This window comes from Micrasema longulum, unplaced genomic scaffold (assembly GCF_059751315.1).
Source record: "Micrasema longulum isolate JH-2025_06_02 unplaced genomic scaffold, ASM5975131v1 h1tg000177l, whole genome shotgun sequence".
Taxonomy (NCBI): Eukaryota; Metazoa; Arthropoda; class Insecta; order Trichoptera; family Brachycentridae; genus Micrasema; species Micrasema longulum.
This window is the reverse complement of record NW_028277382.1, coordinates 989,307-1,012,055: the sequence shown is the minus strand read 5'-3', so window position 1 is coordinate 1,012,055 and position 22,749 is coordinate 989,307. Positions and strand designations below refer to the sequence as shown.

The following is a 22,749-nucleotide window of genomic DNA, read 5'->3' as shown; positions in this document are numbered from 1 at the left end:
ATTCCTTCAATTCTTTCATCTGTTGATATTATTCTATATTACCTTCTTTTAAATATTCTTTATATCTGTTGTAATATGTTAATATAAACAGCTCCCCAGGGAGTTGAATCCAGTCCTTGCCTTCAAAAATTTGGGCAAACTCAAAATATTGTTGAAAATAGAAATGTTATTTCATCAACTTCTGGATTTGCATCCGTCTGCCTCTGATGTACAGATATTTTTTACTGTATTACTTCTCGAATTGTTGGAAAATGCCAACACCCAAAATAAGTACTTGTACATTCATCCTTGTAGAACACATCCTATTTGCTTACAAAAGGAAGCAGTAACAGCGGAAGTGAATCTCTTCCGTGTTATATCGGATACAGAGCGATAGCGTCACACGTGTCATTTTATGTCACGTGTTTATTTGTTGACTGATGTTCAAACGAGATTTTTCGTTTTACACCCCTCTGATATTTCAACTCATTGTCAACAAATTATCTATTCTACAGACGATCTCATGTTAAATATTCATATATAAATGTGTTTCTAAAAATATTTTAAAATTTAGTGTCACAATACCATATTAGAACACAGAAGAGAGCATTTTTGAGAAAGGAATATAAAAGTCTAGACTTTTATACTATTTATAGAGTTTATTAACTGTCGTTCGTTTGTTTGTGTTACTAATTTGTGCAATGTCTGACATTCACTTTCTGCTAAATATTGATTTTTGTAAATTAAACGAGCGGAAACCTTTAGTTGTTACTATTAAATTTTAAGTAATTAATTGAGGTATTTAGCTCCTTTTGTTTTTTGTGTCAAGAATTTACGACTATTTTTCATTTGTTTTTTAGTAAATTTAGAATTTATGAATTATTTCATTAATTCTGATTTTGCTTTTATTTAAACTATTGTTTTCTTTAGTGGAAAAACGTTCAAATTTCCTGAATACAATTTTAAGATAAACATAATTGATAAGACCCTGCAGAAAACAAAAGCAAGGTACAAATTAGTTGCAGGTATAAAAAAAGACTGTTGTTTTTTTATTTAATATTTCAGTGTGTTCAATTATTTCAAAAGAACACTTGCGTTTTTATAATTGATATAAAACATTTGAATTTTAAATTCTCAACGATTTGTAAATAATTCACTCTCAATTCAACTCTCAAAATCAAGTGAACTCCTTTACAAATCACTCAAAATTCTCCCAGTTCAAGGAATTTTGTGGTTCTGCATCATTTTAAAGCAGTATCATTATATTTTTAAAATTTATTAAAATCATAATCGCAATACTCTCAAATTTGTGATGGTTTAATGATCACTAAAATTAGTAATAAATATGGTGGTAAAACATTAAATTATACTGTACCTTACATTTCTAATTTTATTCTTACTGACCTTAGATTTCATAATATATGTATCTAATAAGAAAAAAAAAGAACTTTTCTTCTTAATCAAGAGTTTTTATATTAATATTATATATATCATCTGTTTAAATTTGATTTATACGTATTATAAATATATATATATATATGTGTGTTTAATTTTTTAAAAATATATTTGTTTTTCATATTTTATTTTTTTTACCAAGCGGATACAATCTAACTACTGCTTCTTGTTTTGACTGTAATTGTTAAAAAAAAAGATATTAATTTTAAAGTAGGATTAATATTTATGTAAATAATTTTCACTAACAAGCCAAAAAAATGGGCTTGGTGAGGTTTTGGTATTTATTAGGTGTACTTCTTTTTTATGAATCTTAATTTTTGTTCGTGTGTACTTTTACAATTAAATAAATACATTAAAAAAAATATACAATAACATTACGTTGGGGTTGAGTGGAGTTCGAACCTCGGACATCTGATCCGTAAGTCCGCGACACTAACCACGAGATCACGACCAAATTGAATTGTCAATTAGTCATCCATGTACTTACCTATTTAATTGTTTTTATTTTGCACCATAACAGGCCAGGAGGCCCAAATATTTGTGAATGGTGAATCACAACACAGAACACCCGGGGTTGAGATAAATCACATAATATTTTTTTTGTGTTTTCAACGGAAATTGAAACCGAAACCGAAACCTGTGCATGTGTCAAATGTCTTAACCATTACACCACAAAGGCCGCTATAATAAAAACAATGCAAGCTTAAATGTGTACAAGTTAAATAAATACAATAATATTCTAATATATGCGTAACAAGTTTTTTGGGGTTTGGTAGTTTAAAAACCGCGTTTCTGAGATTTGTGTTCTCATAAAATCATAGGATTTTTCTAGAATACGATAATTTTGTGTTTTAATTTAAATATCTATTTGCCATACATTTTTTTTTGTTTAACAATACCGAAGCTTAGATAGTATTTATTAATCTCAGCCAATTTCTATGAGAAAGCAAACGCAACAGATTTATATATTAAGTAAAAAGTAACTCTGTTCGTTTTCATCAGTAGGATGAAACCATTAGAGGGGGTGAATTCTCTTAAAAGATGGGACATTAGCTGGTTACAGCGTAAAAAGATTTAATTGTCCGCTGGTCGGCCGACTTTTGGGTCCGATTAAACTCATAACAAAGGAATGGCAAGCGAAAACCAAAGCCAAAGAGTTGAGATACTTTAACTCCAAGATAATTATCATAATTAATACCCGGTAAAATCGCTACGAAAAAATTCAAATGTTATTTCAATCAGGTTGAAAGAGAAAAAGTTTTTTTCTGACCTTGGGCAAAAAGAACAAAGCTTTGTTGTAAAATGGTGTTCGCAAGCCTGATGTTCAGATGAAAATAGTCAAATTCTGTAAGGTAAAATTAAAAATCTACGAAGCATTTTTTAAAGTTTAATATCTTTCTAGGATGAAAAATCCAGCCTTGTCTACAAACGTTTAAACATACTCAAAACATTGTTGATCAAACAAACTGGTATAAAATGATGCAGATATAAGAAAGGGTCTCTGAGATGGTTTAGTCACGTAGAGCGAATGGACGACAAAAGAATGGTAAAACAAGTATAAATGGCGAAAATGAACGGTAAAGTGAGACGCGACGACCAAGGAAGACGTGGCATGATCAGATAAACCAAAATCTTAAGTCTGGTCATGTCAAAAGCAGACAGACCCGAAGGGCATGTATGACAAGATGTATGAATGTGGAAGAAGCTAGGAATGTATGCCAGGATAGACGTGTGTAGCGGTCCATTCTCGAGGGGAAAATGGCGTGATGGTAGTAGTAGTAGTAGCGAAAAAATTGAAGATCTTGGCTTCCAAAGGTCTTAAATATTTTTGGGAAAATATAATTGATTTTAGACCACGTTGAAAGGTTTCAAGGCAGGCGCCTTACAGCGATATTCGAGGTTTTCAATAAACAGTAAAAACAATAAATCGATTATGTAATTCAACAATATTTTGGGTGTGTCAAAATTTTTGTAGAATATAACTGGATTCAACTCCCTGTGGAGCTATGAATATTAACATATAAAAATAGAGTTGAAGAACATTCGAGAGAAGGTAGTATAGAAGTCTAGGCATCTACAAAGCTTATGAGTTGTCATTGGCTGGTTTGAAAGGTCAAATTACACGCTGTGAAACATTAACTATTCTGCCCATATTTGAACATCCATATTCGATCAATTCTTCCATCTGTTGATTTGTGTAAAGTGTATCATCATTGTCTAAAGTGACCACTGAAACTAGCCAATGACAAATCATTAGCCCTGTTTATGCCTGATTTTTATAAAACCTTTTGGACATGTTCTTCATCTCTGCGGTAATATGTTTATTATTATTTATTTATTTATAAATTTATTGCAAAAAAAATAATATAGATACTTAATAACAGGGAATCTATATAAAACTAATTAATGTAAAATGAAAACGGAGTGTTCTCTGTTTATGATAGTCTCCATCTAACATGGCACAGCCTGTTCTAAGATGGAGATTTTTTATCTTTAGAGTGTAAGTAGTCCCATACTAATGAAACAATAACATAAAAAAGAAAAACTAAAACTACTTAATTATAAATGCCTAGCTAATCAAATGTAAGAAATTAAAAATCATTATTATACTTAGGAATTATTCTTGACTCCAGATTAAATTTAACATCACACTTTGAATATATACATAAGAAAATTTCAAAAAAGATTTTCTTCCTAGAAAGAATTCGAAAAAAAATAAATAAAAAGAGTGCAGAACTTATATACCAAACAATAATTGCCCCTCATTGGGACTATTGCTCTACTATATTATATTTAGCTAACGAGGGAGACATAAACAAGTTTGAAATACTACAAAATAAGCAATGAGAATTATACTGAAAAAAAGCAAATATAATAGTGTTGAAAAAATGAGAAAACAATTGAACTGGATAGAAATAAAGAAAAGACTATTGTATAATGTATTTGTATTTATATATAAAGTGTTTAATAATCTCATGCCAAAGTATTTTATAAGTGAAATTATATTAAATAGAAATGTACATAAATATAGGACAAGAAATAGAAATAGGATAAGACTACCACTTAAGAAAAAAACAAAATCACAAAATAGCTTAATGTATAAAGGGTTAAAACTGTATGATGAGATGCCTGAAAGTATGAAGAATGAAAGAAAACTTACGGATTTAAAAAAAATAATGTTATGTTTATTGTAATAATGTTGTTATGTAAGAAATATTTAATAAGTATTTGTTTTAATTGTAAATTTATTAGTTAATATACAATGTAATATTAACTAACTTAAGTAAATAAATAAATAAAATAAAAATATAAAGTATATATATGGGCCGAGAATACATGTTACATAAATATAAATAATATAGTATAATATATAATAAAACAAATTTAAAGCAACGAAATACATAAAAATATATATAATATGTGTACTAATTATATAAAGTACTACGTTTATTGATTTACATATATTTTTCAAAAAAAATCTCTTGCTACACATACACTATGCAATTGCTGAAAATCATTATTTTTATCTTCGAAACATCCACCTATATTTATTCTATATCCACATAACAAAATCAAAACAATGAAGTCAAGATGAAAACCCCGCAAAATTGCAACTGTTATCTTTATTCAAGCGAAATCTCTCCATTTTCCTTATGTTATTGTTGTCCGCCACTTCTATTCCCACATCTTATCTTAGATCTCCACTCTGGCACTTTTTGCCCCTAACGATCGTCATACTTTTTCTAACTTTCCTATCTTTGCGAGTTGGTCTGCTTTTTTATCGACGCTGACGATAAAAAGTTGATATTGAGATACTTTACTTCTCAATCTCTAACTGATGGTCAGTTATTGTTGGAAATATATTCAATTAAGAAATTAGCAATCTGTGTAAGTATGAAAAACCTTAAAGATAATGAAATCCAAAAGAAAAGTAACTATGAGATCAATCATTTTAATGATTATACTATGCCCTGCGTTTTATCATAAAATAAAAATAATATATAAAGTAAAAATGTAAGAATTAATAAATAGTAAACATGGCGAAATTCAATCATTAAAAATATAAACATATTACAACAGAGATGAAAAACATTTAAGAGAAGGTAACATAGAAGTCCAGGCATCTACAAATAATTGAAGGAATATAGATGTTCAAATATGGGGAGAATGGTAAATGTTACACAGTGTGTAAAGTGGCCACTTAAACTAGCCATTGACAAGTCATAAGCCCTGTAGACTTATATATTACCTTCCCGTAAATGTTATTTATCTCTGTTGTAATATGTTATTATAAACAGCTCCCCAGGGAGTTGAATCTAGTCCTTGTCTACAAAAATTTGGACAAACTCAAAATATTGTTTAAATATAATATATCTAATAATATATAGATATTTTATTTTTTTTTGCTTTGTCATTTTTTAAATTTATATTATATATTACTGTTTGTCGTTATATATTTTTTTAAATTCACATTTTTATACCTAAGTACTTATAAATGTTCAATTATATCCATATTTTTATTTTCTTTATTACGCAACGTTTTACTTTCAATTTTGCATTGTAGTATGTTTTTTTATTTCTATTTATTAATTTTTTTTTTTTTTGCATAATGTTAATTGAACATGGCGGGCTTATTGCCTTTTGATTTTTACATGTCTAAAAAAATATTGTGTTTTTTTATTTTTAAAATTACTATTATGTTTGTACCGAGAGCTTTTCGCTCATACATACTGTGGATGCGGCGCATCCCTTGAATATTTGAAAATAATAGTATGTGTTTTGTTTTCAAAAATTATAAATATTCCTAAAATCAGCGCAGAAAATATTTGAGCGTACGCGGTTTACAAATTCAAGTAATATTTGCAGTATACATATCTACCTATACGAGTATGTTTGCGTATTTTTCAACTTATCAATGTACAGAATATCAATGTACCTTGGCCTTGATAATATTCGTTATATACGCTGAAATCTGGATACTACTCTTCAGTTTGAATCCAGTCCTATAACATATGTTCGAATTGCCGCGCACGCGTATTAAGGTTCTACGAGACATGTAGAGATAAGAGCATCCAACTCGCGAATTGCGAAAAAATATATAATTTATTTATTGATTTATTCAAAATTACACTAGTTTAAATATTGATGAACTTATTAAGGCTTTTTGGGCTATGCCCGTGTCAAGCCATAATAATTAACAATAAAAATACATAGTGAAATTAATAAGATTAAATTTTAATGCGATGCAATACATTAAATTGTGATGCAATAGAATATTAATCTAAAAAAAAAGGTATATATAAAGATAAAAAAAAGGTCAAATTCCAAAGAATACAATGCAAAAAAGATAATCAGAAATAATTTTTATAATATAAAGTATACAAATCAACATTCACACATAATCAAATATACAAAATAATGGTTTCATTAAAATCAAAAAAATAATAGTAAAATATAGTTGTATTAAAAAAATAAATAAGAGTACCATTGAAATCAACAGAATTAGAATGTTTATATAAAAACATAATTGAAATGATAATTGAGATATGTTTTCTAGAAACTCACACAATTCTGTAGTAAAAAAATAAAAAATAGGAGTAATAAATAATATGGCAAATAATAGTACGTACTAAATTAAATAATATGAAAAAACAATAATATCAAGATATATAAAAAGCAAATAAAAGTAAAAGTATGGAAGGAAAGCAGATTTGTAATTTTTTGCTAATTGCTAATCTCGAACTTAAAAAAATTTACAACTTCGTCCCTATCGATGTGCAGCAACCATTTGCAGACATTTATCTTAAATACGTTGGCACATCTGGAGTTTTTTATGGCTTCCGGAAGTTGGTTAAAAAAAAATGAATAATGTAAAAGCGTATTATTGTAACTTGGCCAAAATTTTAGAACATCTCTTGTTTTAGGTACTGACCTAATGTTTACAGCTTCACTGTTAGACGCGCCTACTCCTGTGCTCCGTTCATAAGATCATTTATCAATTATTTTTATTAAAATGGAAAACCTGTGTAGCACCGAATTCTTGATATCATACCTCAAGCGTACTTTACAAAAGTGATTTTAATTCAATATTGATTTTAATTAGATATCTAACTATACCTACTAACATATCTACTAAAAGTAAAAACATGATTATTTGTTGTCAACATTCCCACTGAAAATATTTACCGCACGCGCCAGGTTTGTACTTACCGCTATTCTTTTTGTAAATGCCCCCTGGGCGTATGGTAGAATAAAACAAAAAATAAAATATACCACAGAAGTTTCATACAAATAATATCCTTACCTACTAAGAACAATAATGAATCAAAGTATTAAATAAATTTGCAAACAAATTTCGAAGACGACGAATTTTTAGCATAAAGCATGTGTTTATTTAGACAGTCGTACAAAAAAAAACTTATCATTTCTTAGCCCGCCTTGTGGTGTAATGGTCAGCGCGTTTGCAGGATCGATTCCCGACATAGTTGACATTAAATCTTAATTAAAAAGAGGGTTTTTATTTATTAAAAAAAAACTATTTCGGTATTTAAATTAAAACGGCCAAAGGTGATTTTTTTAAAAGGGGGTATAATTTTATTTAATATAATAAACATTTACGTAGGCGCTCTATAAATAAAAATCCGATTTGTACGATTTTTTATTGTTATGAGTGGTAGAGCTCTTACCCTAGTTAGGAACGAACAGAAAAATGAAGATTGAGGTTCCAATGCGTAATTATTAAATGGTGAATAGAGTAAAGAACTAAGATATGGAGCGTGAAAGTAATGGTGATTATGAATAGACTGGACTGACTGAACTGTCTACATTCTAAACTCATTTGAACTAAATGCTAGAATCGACTGACTGAGTTAAGCTGACTGATATTGCCATCCCCTGTGGTACTTTTATAGGTCGTGTACTTTCGTTCTCCACGTCTCCATGGCGGGGATGAAGTTGGAATTCCCAGGGGTGCAACTATAGGTTTTATCGCGGAGGTAGAAAAGAAAGAAATTCGGGGACTTTTATTTTTCGCACGCGAGTACACTTTTCTTCATATATGGCCATACTGATAACTAAACGTCCAATGATATATACAAAACTGCTTTAAAGGGAAAAAACAAATACGGTTTGGTCAATTCAATCAAATTCAGCGTTTTGGGTAATGCTTAAGATCGCAATAATGTTGTAAATGATAACCATCATGTTTGATTTCACGTCACATTTACTTGACGTTTAATCATCAGTGTGGCCTTGTATGAAGCAAAGTTTAAACGAATACAAAAAATAAAAATCCCCAAAAACCACTCTCTAGGAGATAAAGAAGATTCAAAATACCCCCCAGGAATTTGCACTGGATATGTCATCCGATTTAGTTTTTGTATAAACATCATATGCAACACAGAGCCCTTGGCTCTTGGTCTCAGAGAGTTTGGGAAACGTTATTATTTATATATTTTGTAATATCTATTATGTCTCATCAACTTCAGGGTACCTGAAAGAGTGACTAGACAGGTGCCACTGTTTTGTAGCAACAATTCACGGACAGTGTATACTTGTAATGCCGTTTTAAATAGATTTCATGAACTCGGCAATAGTTATTCCCACGTATCTGATATATTCCTATAGAATAAACCTTTTGAACTTTTCCAAAGATGATGAATGGTTATTATATGTATTTATTCATGCATTTCATAATATACACAGTTTTTTGTTCACTTTGCCCAGCTGTATGAAACAGTACTTATGATTTTCTTGTATTACTGTAGATGTTTCATTATTTAAACTTTCTACTGAATGTGCTGTATAATTTTTAGGTTAATTTTTAAATTGAAATCTTGTATAACTTTTAGGTTAATTTTTTTTTATAAATCTTGGGAATAAGGAAATTCATGTTTTAAAAAAATATATATATATTTAACCGAATATGCAGTATTATAAATGTTGGTAAAAGGCAGATTTGCCGTTTATGTTAATAAAATAAAATAAAATAAAAATATGTATGTTTGTATTTGTATGAATAAAAATAAATAAATACTGTGGGTCTTGCGGAATATAATGAATTGTATTCAATAGAAAATGCTAAGTTGCTTCTCGAGTCAATGCTCTAGATTTCTGGCAATATCATTTGGCGCGTGTGTGTGTCATTGATCTATGGACGTTGTTTCCCATAGATTTACTATTATTTTGCCTTTGTTAATACGAATAAATACACAAAATATTTTTGTGTAATATTAATAAAATGGGTATTGATTATCTTCTCGAGTAAACATGTAAACAAAGTATTCTATCAATCTTTAGAATGTGAGACCATAAATGGATGGTTGTACTGTATTAAAATTAAAATAAGATGAGGTATAATATGTTATCTGATTTTTTTAATTTACCTCTAGTAAATATTTTAGTAGTAGTAAATATTTTGAATAAGGAACGGCCTCTTAAGGCTGTGGTCTGGTAAAACGCACGCAAAATGAGGAAATCATACGATTTTGCCATTTTAAAACGATTTTTTTAATCGCGCAATAATAAAAAATAGAGAATTTTTTTTTGAAGTTTTTCCTTTGAAAAAATATGCTTAAAAGTTACTTAGTTACTAAAATATAATTACTTTTAGACCAGCAGATTACGTCATTTCAAATTTAGACTAAACTTAGGTATCTGAGATCTCAGTATTGAACATAAACTTATTTTTTTAATTTAAAGATAATAAGTTGAACATGAAAGTGGCCGAAACTAAATTTAATTTTTTTGATTTTGAAAAGAGATACAAGCATTTTTATAAAATAAATAAAACAATTTTGTTCTTAACCACTAAAATTAATGGTTAAGAACAAAGTTGTTTCATTTATATTATTATAATGAATAACCACAAAGTTAGTGCTTCAAATATAAACTTTATACATACGTTTTAAATCACATACATTTTTGTGACATTTTTCTTTATTTCTACGTAAAATTATGCCTTAGGATATACAAAAAAATTTTTTTTTTTAAATATTGAAATATTTTAGTTGCAACCTTTTTTTATGAAATTGTATTATTAAAAAAAAAATGTAGATAATTCTTGTTGTAATAAATAATTTTAAAAAACATCTTATTTACGTTATGACCTTTATACCTGCTCTTACCGAAAACGATCATTCTAAACGTTAATACAAATAAATACTAGATCAACATGCAAATATATTATACATAGTGTTTACCTGAAAAATTCCTAAAAAATTTCATGCAGAGGAAGGGTATCACCACCGTGCCCGAACATGTACTAACAATAAGGTTAATAATATTTAGTGGCATGCTGGAGAGTGGGCAGGTAGGATTTGGGAAGGGGAAGGGCAAGCAGGTTAAAAGTTACTTGATTGGTTAATTTTTAAATAAAAACGTGAGCTTAATTGAAAAGATGTTTGATTGTTTATTAGGGGAATATTATTTGTCGAATCTTTTTAACGTACTAACGTACGTAACGACGGGTCCGTCTCGAAACCGGTAGACATCAAAAGTCGGCAAGTGTTTATATATCGGATATACTAACATTTAAAAAATTTTTTGATCATGAAGTTAATGCTTTAAACATCCTTTAAAATATACAGATAGTTCCTTCTGCCATCCGACTATAAAATCATTTTGCACTTTATGGTGCTATGATGAACTGTTTGACGTCTTTGATATCAAATATATGTATATTTTAAATGCAAAATATGAATGTGGGTATAAAATAGTCAAATATATAAGTTTTTTAATTGAAATCGATCCCAAATAATGGCAAGAAAAATGTGAAATCTGACATAGCTAGTTCTAAGCAAAAGATTTTTCAAAGGCTTTCCAAGGAATAGTATTTCCATATTATGTGTGTTAACTCTAATATCTCTACTAAAGTCATGACGAAGAGAAGTGTACGTCTTAAAACCAGAAGATATAAAAGAAAGGAATACGCGGTTATACAAAAATATTAACTAATTTTTGTGTTTATAATTTCTTTCGCTTCGATTGACTGTTCATTCGGCGAACATTTTGTAAAAAAAATAATATTATGTAATATCTAAAGAGATTTCTAATACTTTTTCTCTTTGTTTCAGATTCCAGATCACTGAAAAATAATGTCGGAGGAATAATCCCGCGGAAACCCAATGAAAAAGTGATCAAGATGAAAAGTTAAGATAAACAATTGGAAGGACTGGCTCTTCAATCGCTCTTGCAATAAAATGAAAACTGAAAATGAAATTTAAGTCCCAATTCGAATGGTGAACTTCGCTCTGTGGACTAGAACAGTGTATGAACTAACGAACCGTGAAGAAATGTAAAGGTCTTCTAATGATATTTTCAATTATATTCCGGAATAATCGCATTAAAGACGCCCATTTAGGATGCCAATAATTCGCTTTGCTTGTTATCTTCAATTTCTTTATTGAACATTTTGCCTCTTATCAAAGTCGCGCATAACAAATAGGTTATTACAAAAGAATTGCTCTCGGAGTAAATGAGCCGGATGTGATTCGCCCGGCGCTATAAATAATGGGAGAAAAAGGAGGGAAAATGAAATCTTTACATATTTAAATGGAAATCGAATGGCAACGGCGAACAGGTCTGAATCATGTCAACGATGACGTCCTATCCAATGGTGAAAATTGAAAAATTGTTAAAGCGAATCCTTCAAGGGGGGTGAAATGTAAGCTTCTCACCCGCCGGAAATATGGTAATGTCGACTCTTTGTACCACTCTCACAATACGATTCACAGAGCTGCTTTGATAAAGCGTGAACATACGAGAATTTAAATTCGTGGAGAAAACTTTTTACTCGGTTCACCCCGGCGCTCTGTTTTCTGTAAATATCGAGAATAAATACAAACAGTTATGGGGGAGATGTGTCGAAAACAAAAAGAAAACTGGGAAAAGGGCCACTTAGCATAGCTGTCTGATAAAACAGTATTATACAATCAAAACTGCTTAAAGAAATCGTGAGTAAGGTTAGAATTGACAAACCAAACCTTGGCGTTGTTTGATCTTAAAAATAAAAACAAATTGTTCCAAAATGTGCTTTTGTAGTCTACGCTTTGAACGAGAGTACGCGCGATCGAAAAACACAAAATGATGTCTGAAAACTTTAAATGTTTTAGTGAAGAACAGTTTGTGAAAATAAAATCATTTCAAACATTTGTGAAGATGAAATAATTTAAATGACTTTTGATAATTAAGTTACTGAGATTCGATCTCCGTGTCGCAAGATGATGCACGAATCATCATCTGGAGCCAATCCATCGTCGACATCCTACTCTCAACATCCAATCTACAGAAATCCATCTTGCGGAACCAATTCACCATCAGCATCATCCTCGTGTTGTTTCTCCAAAAAGAGACCGCACAAACCAAACAAAAACTCGAGAGATGATTCGGTTCTATGTTGCTGTTGCACGTGTCCAACTCCGACGTCGTCAGCGTCTGTTTTGACCTGTCTAGGAGTTTGTATTATAGTGTTAGTTTATACTCTTCTCGGCGCTTTCGCGTTCATGGCTCTCGAGGGTACATTCGCGTCTTTCAGAGAGACAGAAACTTCTGTAGCAGCGTCACAGCCTAATCCAAGTACAACGGACAGTTTGGCAGGGGCTGAGATCAGATCCAAGACAGTGGAAAAACTTTGGTCTATAACTGAGGACCTAAATATTTTGTATAAAGACAACTGGACTAGGCTAGCAGCGCAAGAAGTTATGGAGTTCCAGGATACCCTGGTACGGGCTATGAGGAGCAGTACTGGAGTGACATATAGGCAGAGGGGAACCCAGGCATTTCTGCATGGTCAGCAGCATCGCTGGTCTTTTTCGTCGAGCTTCCTCTACTCGCTTACGCTGATTACTACAATCGGTGAGTATTTTTTTTTTCTTTTTTGATAAAAAATAAGCATTCAAATACCTTCCCTTTTAAACGTGAATTATTTCCTAATGATACGAACAATACTTTGTATTCTGTATTACTAGAGGAATCACTTTAAAAAAATTGTATTTTTTCAATCTTTTATCCTTTACAAAATATTTCACTTTCATTAATAATGAACAATGGATCTTAACCTGATAATGAATTTAAAAAGTTCATGTAACATGTGTCACAATCATACAATATTTTACCAAGTGATTTTAACTATACCGAATTATATTTTAGTTAATTCCATTTTAAATGGATATAAACGTCTATATTGAAAAATTGGTTTAAATATCATTTGAAAGGACGACTAGAATTCGTTTTAAAACAAACAAAGCAATCAAAAGTCAGCTGTCAAACTAAAAAACTTTTCAGTGTAATGCCGACTACTACATTAGCATAAAAAGTAGAGATGTAATTAGAGATACCAGTTATTTAAAATATAAACTCCCCGCTTTTTAATTTCTGTAAGTACGGAAATATCGTGTATATTTGAATGAATACCCGGCAGAAATGTTTTGAGTTCTTCTTCAAATATATTTTCATTGTTTTTATGAAAAATTTACTTTATTCGCTGTGCAGAAAATATATTATTTTAACATTTTTGTTGGCTTTTATTTTCAAATACATAAAAATTACATTGCTTTTTTCTTACAATACAAAATGCTCGTTTCGGTAAAAATCACGATTTACGGAGAGCGAATGCTTTTTTTCCAATTAGGCAGCTACGTGTATTTCGAATAATTTTCTCTGTTTTCAAATCGTTGAGGTATACAAAGAAACATGATTTATTTTAGCAATAAAGCATTAGAATATAGTGGAGAAGGGAAATGCGGTAATAAACTTATCTATGTATGGTGGTTATGATAATGAAAATACAAAATGTTGAATAAAAGCAATTTTCGTTGAAATGTTTAAAATATGAAGCTCCTACGTTATCCATATAATAAAGTACTTTAGTACGGTAAAAACATAAAAATACACAACACCAATCACTTTGTCAAAAATATTACTCAGTTTTTTTTTATATTTATTACGTGCATTTTCATAAAAGAAAATTAAATACGTCGTTTTATTTGAGCTTAGGTACTACTTAAAATATCTGTTAGCAGCATTATATAAAATAGTCTTATTTGTGTCTCAAACAAATATGATAAATTGAATTCTGAATATATCGATATCATCATCATTGATATCACGCACTAGATCAGGACTGTTCGAAGACGTGTTTTTGATCTTCCGCAAATACAAAAGTTTTGCTTTTGAATTTTTTTTTACTCTAACATTATCTTATTTTTATGGCATCTCAAATAAATTAATGAAACTGTGTATTTTTTCTCCAAACGAACGAATCTTGGCTAAATAATGGGGTCGATGATGAGCAGTATCTATCTTTGTAAAGTACTCATATATTATGAATTGTAAAGAATCTAAATATAAATCTCCTTGTCAAGCAAGTCTTTTACACAACCATTGCGTCTGGCTACAACATTCATGTTGATATTGACAGAATTGTAAAAAATAAATGAATAAAAAACTAATATAATGTATTATATTTCAACTAAAATGGGGTAGTGATTTATAACTTGCGTGGGATTTTTTGAATGAATCGTTGATCTGTGTTAATTTTGCGGGGTAAGAAAAGATGCGTTTACGCGATGATTGCAGATGTGAGTAAAAACAGTACGCGGCCAAACAGACATACAACATACATAAATCCTACCTTTGGGAAGTCAGGAATGGGGATCAGGGACAGGAATCCGTATGCTAAGTCTCCAAGTTCTTTCTTCGGGTAGTGTTTTCTTTTTTGGGCAAACACAGCAGTTTCACTCTAATAAATGCAGGAAATATTTTGATCAATGCGGAGGTGGTCAGAAAATGCAAAGGTGTGACGATGCGGGCAGATAATTAAAAAGCAAGCAGATGCGGGCATAAGAAATATGAAAAAAATATGCGGTTGTGCGTGTGACAATTATGCAGAAGAGAATAAACAAAATAGTTAATTTTAGTTGCTATGGATTTGACATATTGATATCATAGCAACCGTAGCTACCCAAGGCCATTTGCTTCGAGGAAAATAAACAAATATTTGTGTTCTGTAAGATGGAAAATAACAGGATAGGATATAGGATAGGTAGACCATTATCAACTGGGGGTCCATCCAGCCACCAATCACGCAACCAAATGTGTTTTTTCTTCATAAAGTTGAAACGTTTATTTCTGCGGCCCTCCAATCTATTTATTTATTTGGATTGGCCCGATATCGTAATTGATTTGGATGCCCTGCACAAGATTATGCGTAGTGCACTGTAATGTATGATATATTGGATTTTTTTCGACAGCGCGATGAAGCGTAAGCATAATTAGTCTCCGTAGTGTAGTGGTTAAGACGCTTGACTCACAAACGGAAGGTTTCGAGTTCTAAAATTCCCAGTGAGATCATGAAAATTAAAAATGTGTTTTTTTTTTAACCTGGGTTTTCTGTGCCGTAATTCACCACTGTTATTATGGGCCAGCTGGCCTGTGGTGGTGCAAACAATAAATAACTTGAATTAAGCTTGCTTAAAAAAAATATTAAATTTAATTCTTTTTTTAAATACTTAACTTATAAGTTGTTAACATAAGTTGAGTCCGTCTTTTCCAAAACTAAAAATGAGGATTTAAAGTAAAACAAAATTGTAAAACTTTATTAAAAAAAAAAAATTGTTCTACCAGATTTTGTATCGGTTTATACGTTACATGTATTATTTTATTTGATTACAAGCCTTCAAAATAAAATGTCAAGTTCACGAAAATGAGCATTTCCGACACTTTCTGTTTGCATTAATTCGAGGAAGTAAAGCTTCCAAAGCTACTCGCAATATTTGCGCAGTGTACGGTAAAAATATCATTCATTATTGATAACAATTTTGTAAAATAATTAAGGAGAATGGATTATCGACTAATTCGTTGTATTTTTTTTGTCGTGTCCTCTTGTTCTCTTTATTTGGAAAAAACTGTCAAAAAATATGTTTACACCTAATACATGTTTTCACATATTACGATTAATGAATAATATTTATAAATAATTATCTAGACGAGACACATAGAATAAGGAAAATTCCAGAAGAAGCGTAGAATCATATTTAAATACGTCGGACTGTGTTCAAAAAGATCATTCTCATTTTCGCCGCGCGTATGCGTGAAGTCACCACGTAGTGTTTCCAGATCGTGAAAAATGTAATCATAACATAAATGTAAGATAATTTTATTTTATTTTTAAGTTATCTAAAATTTTACTGTACACGCAAAAAAAATATTGATACAACATAGAAGATTAGGAAAGGGTAATTTAATAAGAGTAATTGATTTTATAAACGTTGTAATTAAAAAATGAAACAAATTTTATTTTACATAAAACGGATATTTTTATGTCATGTTAAACAATGTATGATGGGCAAAGTAGCGTAAAAAAATTGACTAACTTTTTTCAATTTTGTTTTTTTTTTGACAATCTGACAGATGGAAAAATAATTCAATTTTTTAGTAATTCATTACACATAAAATGTGATCCTATCCTGTTTTATTAAGATCCCAGAAATATTTCTACACTTTAAAACGACACAACACGGCATAGTTGAATACAAAGAAACTAATGGGTCAAAACGTAAAACTACTCCTTTAGAGAAGTTTAGTCACCTTCTTTTTGATACGCGCATGCGGTTTCGGGACTATCCTTAATTCTATGACGAGACATGAAAAACGTTTAAAAAATTAAAAAATTAAAATCATTACTATCCTTAAATGAATTACTTTTTCAAAATGGTCGAGCTTGGAATACTGCTTTTATGGCTCAGGTTCATTCATGTATAATATAATGTTTATGGAAACTGAAATAAGAGTAACAAACAATTAAATTAATTACACCTGGAATAATTAATGCAGTCATAATGGTCAACCGCTTGACGCCACAAATCTCAATTAAAGAATACATTCCTTAATAACGAGATAAGGGATGTGCGCTCACCTTTCAGTACTGCAATTACCGATAATTTATGGCACATATTACGACCCCTCCTTTAAATATAAGACTTGAATGTTTCTTACGTCGGGAGAGGGTAATATTTTCACAGAAATTTATGGGCACGTGTAAACCTTTTGCCACATGTTATGAAAATCGTAAAACTGTACCGGCTACCAAGGGAAATAAATTAAATTAACTTGGCTCATATCTTGTGTATGTAGAATTCTGTGCAAGGCAAAACAAATTGAAAGCAAATATGAATAATACTCTTCTTAGAAATTTTTTAATAAAAATTACCAACGGTGAATAAGATTATACTGTAATTAAATTCTAGTTTTTATTTAATTAGATTACAGTAGGCTTTGCCTTGCTTATTATGACCTTTAAGCTTATGAAGGGGTTAATTTACAATCCCAACATTTTGGAGCACGTAAAGTTATATGTACCCAGCAACTATTCAAGAGCTAGGCAACACAGACCATTTTTTCTTCCAGAATTCAGAATAATTAACGGTTGTTGATGCCCGTGGGAAGGATGATTGGTCTGTCAAACATCCTACCAAAGGGTGGATATTTTCCATGCTGGGAAATTCTAACTTTTTATGGAACATTTGTACTCTTTTTTACTTTGCTTTGTTTAATAAGAGTCTAGAAGGAGCGTAGAATCGTATTTGAATACATCGGACTGTGTCCAATAATTCCTCTACTATGCTCTACTTTCGCCGCGCGCATTTGCGAGGTTGCAGCGTAATGTTGCTTGATAAGAAAAAAAAATCATAACGCAAATGTAAGGTAAAAAAAAGCAATATGTTAATTTCTCTAAAATTCTATTTTGCACGCGAAAATATTAATTGACACAACAGAGTAGATAAGTAAAGGGTCATTTAATAAGAGTAATTGAATTAATGAACTTTAAAGTTAAAATATAAACAAATTTTATTTGACATAAAATGGATATTTTTATATCACGTTAAATAATATTTCATGTTTTGAAGATAATGTCGGTCAAATGTCCACCACAGAGTTGTTAAATCCGAAATCCAAATTTCATTAATTCTCTCATTAGATGAGCAAAATAGGGTAAAAAAATTTACTACCCTGACAACACTGACGAAATTTCTATTTTGTTTCTTCGACAATCAAAACGACAAAAGACAATGACAGATGGAAAAATAATTATATTTTTGAGTAATGCATTTGTTATATACACATTCATTTCCTAATACATAAAATACACATATCTACAAAAAAAATATTAAAGTATATAGGCGAATTTTGGTACCGCCTTTTTAGGAAAAAAATATTTCGCGTAGATTTATAGTACACTTCCGCCCCCTGAAATGACATCTAATTTTGCAGAAATGTTTGTTAATGTAGTTTGTAAAAAAACTCTAGAACTTAAACCTAAGTTCATCCATCTTTTTGAAATATATTTTTTTTACGTAAACGACTCTTTGTAGTTTTCTCACATATTTTTCATCAGATCAGAGTTCACAAATGTTCAAAAGTTTACTTACGGCTTTATTTACCCCAACTATTTATATATATATATATATGTCTTAGGAAGAGCATTATAATATTATAAAAGCAAAAAAAAAATGCTGTCAAGAGTATTGCAGATATTCACGAAAAATATTGGAGATACGCACTAATTGTATTTGAGATCATTATTATTCTATTATAAATCGTAATGTGTCACAATTTGTATTATTAATATGCAAGAAAAGCCTAAAAAAATCAATAACAACAAAGATATAATATTTAATATGCTTTTTATACCATCGAATATTTATACATCTTCACTCCAATATTTACCAAAGAAAAAAAAGAAGAAGAAGAGTTATCATCGGAAGCGCCAAGGTTGCTTGTACTTCCAAATTTCAAAAATACGACTTAGAGTTGTGGAGACGAATCACAAAATGAAGATAACAGTATATGATAAAAAACAGGTAAATTATGAAATGGAGACGTGTGTTGAATCTGATTCAAGAGACAGTGAATAAATCTGTATATTTATAAATATTTCAAACAATATCACCAACGATAACTAAAAATGCATTATTTGTGCCTACATTTGTTCCCTATATTTATAGCGGAACCTCAAAAACGATTTAAATAATATTTTTGACACATTTTTAGTTATAAATTAAAAAACATGTTTTTCGTCGTGTTTTGTGAATTTGCCCATTGTGTGCCGGTAGCATTTTTCCTGTACTTTTTTCATATCAAATCTGAATGAGACATATATAAAGTATGTGTTTGAAATATCGTTATGTTGTATTTTTCTTTGCTGGATTGACTTTTATCCAAACAACATTTAGGTTATGTTTTCCTCGAAACGAAATGTAATCATTTTTATAAATATAATAAAAATACCGGTATCCGAAACAACAAAAACAAATATTGAATTTAAAACTACAATCATACATTTATTCAACATTTATTCTACAATATATATTTTTAATGGGGAAATGTTTTCTATTACATAACAAATCCAACGCCTGTATTACAATGAGAATTAAATACAGTTGTCTTAAATTGTCTACAACGTATTATAAAATCAAACTTTCCCCATAAAAACGAGCATATTTGTATGAAGTGCTTTTTTTTAAGCGTTCTTTCTATTATGTACCTCACTATTTCAATTTTGAAGTGATTTTCAACAAGTCGTAATGTGTATACTCTAAGTAAATAACTCGCTATCAGTATATAGCAATACGTCACTCGCTGAATTAAGTGCAATAATGCAGTGCCTTGTGCGCCTTATTCTTATTTTTAGTGATGGCGGTCACAGCTATACAAGCTTCTGACGTCACTGCAACATGTGAAGATCTATTGTGACGGGTCCCCGTGAATAGCTCTCGCCCTCCAAACCCAGGTCTTTAAAGAGCCTGGCTACTGTATGGAAGGCGAGAGTTTACATTTTGGTAAATCTCCCCCTTCAAGCCCAGATCCGTAAAGTATCGTGCTAATAGGTGGAGGGGGCGAGCTCTTTAACGTCCTGAGGTTTAACCAATAGTCCTCCGATGATAAGGTTCCTTTTATTATGTAAAGCATCACAAATATATATAATTTATGTAGGTATTTCCACGTTTGCACTCAAAACCTACATCTAGAAGTTTCGGAAAGGTTCATTCTACCACGCTGTTTGTTCAATCTGCAGTGCCCTGTAAGGCTCTAGTGTAAGGAGTTTTATTAGGTCAAAAGTAAATTAGTGTACCTTGGATGCAGATGAACCTTAATTATTTACGGTCTAAACCAATCTGCATTGCCTACAAACATGTTATTTGAACAAAAAAAAAATTATAAATATGGAAAATTATACAAAAAAAATATTAAAATATTGCTAAAGACAGAAATAGGGATATACAAAATGAGTTTTACAGAAGCTTAGTTTAGCCATGGTTTCCCCCCTACGCTCTTCTTGGCATCAACAAGAGATCTGCAAAACGCAGAAAGATCTGGCCTATCTAGATCTGGTCTCCAAACTCAATTAAGATGTGAGCTACTTTCAGAAATTGAACTTGTCTGTTGAGCTACCAATACAAATTCCCTCTTTTTAGTTTATTATCATCGGCCCTTCTTCTTGAAAATTTTCGACGATACAGCTAGTTTTTCAATATCAAAATTTATAAATGAAACTAAAACAAATTGTCCAAGCAGTTCAACTTTCTTAAAGTCACTAAAACGCAATTATTTTTGCTAGCTTGAAAGAATCTGGGCATGATTTTCATCTTTGTAGCTTTCACAATCAATTAATTTTTCTAACTTCTCATTCAAACAGGGAAAATGTTTGACATCTCCTGCCTGAAAATGCCTATAATTTTGAGATCGTTTCCTCAAAATGTTTATCTCGTCCACTAAAGTTGAACATTCAGTTGATTTAATTTTTCTGTAACGTCGACAAGAGAGGCAAAATCTCGCAGACTATCAAAATTTGGAAGCTCTAAGTATGTTTCATCACGTTCTTAGCAAAATAATAAGGACGTACGGCGCTATCCTTTTCTCGTTTACTCCCTTATTCTCACCTAAGCGGTGATACAAATGAGCGAGAGAGAGACATAGTGTATGACGCAGTTCGCATCAATTGTAATACATCGCTGACCGCTAAGTATTTTACGTCGTCTGTACGCACAAATTGTTATGCCAAAAAAACATACTACAGTGGCAAGCTTTTAAGCATTTCGTTGAAATTTTGCACATTTTTCATTTATTTTCTGGGTTCAATAATAAAATTTACTAAAGAAGTTTAATATCTTACGCACACCATCGAAAAAGTCTTGGCAAGCTACCGGGTGGCGATCACTGCTAGCCTAAGAAACTCAAAGTCACTGGAAGAGTTTACTAGTCTACACATTCTTGACATTGGGAATTAAAGCCAAAGTTAGACATGCAAAAATAGAAGAAGATGATTTATAACAAAGAAGGGACATCACTTATTGAGTTCAGTATTTTCAAAATACATATAAGGTCCAAATTTGTAAACATTTTTTATAACAGCATATAAATAGGTTTCTCTTCTGTAGCCCATAATTATTTTTTGTCAACATGTTCCTAAAGCAAAGATAAGATTTTTTTTTCAATAATTCATTTTCACTTACATTTATTTCCTTACTCAAGATTAAGAAGATGGAGGCAATTTGGATCACTCGTGATTACTTTTTGTAACTTTTTTTGCCAAGTTTCGACGTTTTCTTGGTTTGCTGTCACTGCCATAGACGTGCGGAGGTAGCTTTTAGAATCAAATTAGCCGTAATCCGACCGAAAAGTGATTAATTGACCATCAACTTATCCCCGCTATCCCTCTAACTACGGATATCAATGTCTTATCGTGTATATAGATTCAAGGAAACCATTTTGTTTTCCTAGAGGTTTTATTTAGATTAGGATTAAGATAATTAAGCAGCTAGCTAAATAAACAGTTTATTGAGAAAATACAAATATTCCGATTCTGTATAATTTTGCAATGTCTTGTAAATACCAAGACCAGCGGTTAATAAAAAGTGTTCCAAAGAACACTGGAGTTCTGAGAAAAATCCATAAATGGGACAAAACAAATTCCCTTCTCAAAAATGTTTTCCCTCTGTTGCTAATTTTTTTTACAATAAATGGACGTTTAAACTGTCCCTAGGTATATTATTGGATCTGCATATTACGAGGTTTACAGGAGAGCAAAAGTGAAGCTTGATATTGTTTTAAGAAGCCATCAGCAGGAACATCAACAGGATACCTATTCGTAAATAAGACCAAATTGTCAATATTACCCGTGTCTGAGTATGAGAACTGAATATTTTTATTTATTTATTTAAATGTACAATACAGCACAGCTGCCAATTACAATGCACATAAATTTTATAATTAGGTTATTAGAAAAACACGTTTAAAAAAACGTACAATAGATTATTA

At 30.6% G+C, this 22,749-nt stretch overlaps 1 protein-coding gene across 2 annotated transcripts in view; it reads left to right on the top strand.

The window, feature by feature from the left end:
• LOC148283954 (potassium channel subfamily K member 18-like) overlaps nucleotides 1-22,749 on the top strand; it is a 219,575-nt gene that overhangs the window by 100,700 nt on the left and 96,126 nt on the right. For both annotated transcript variants that reach the window (XM_088242922.1, XM_088242921.1), the window contains one exon: nucleotides 11,508-13,287. In XM_088242922.1, coding sequence (XP_088099048.1) covers nucleotides 12,654-13,287 — 634 coding nt within the window. In that variant the 5' untranslated portion in view covers nucleotides 11,508-12,653. The remainder of the gene's footprint in view (nucleotides 1-11,507; nucleotides 13,288-22,749) is intronic.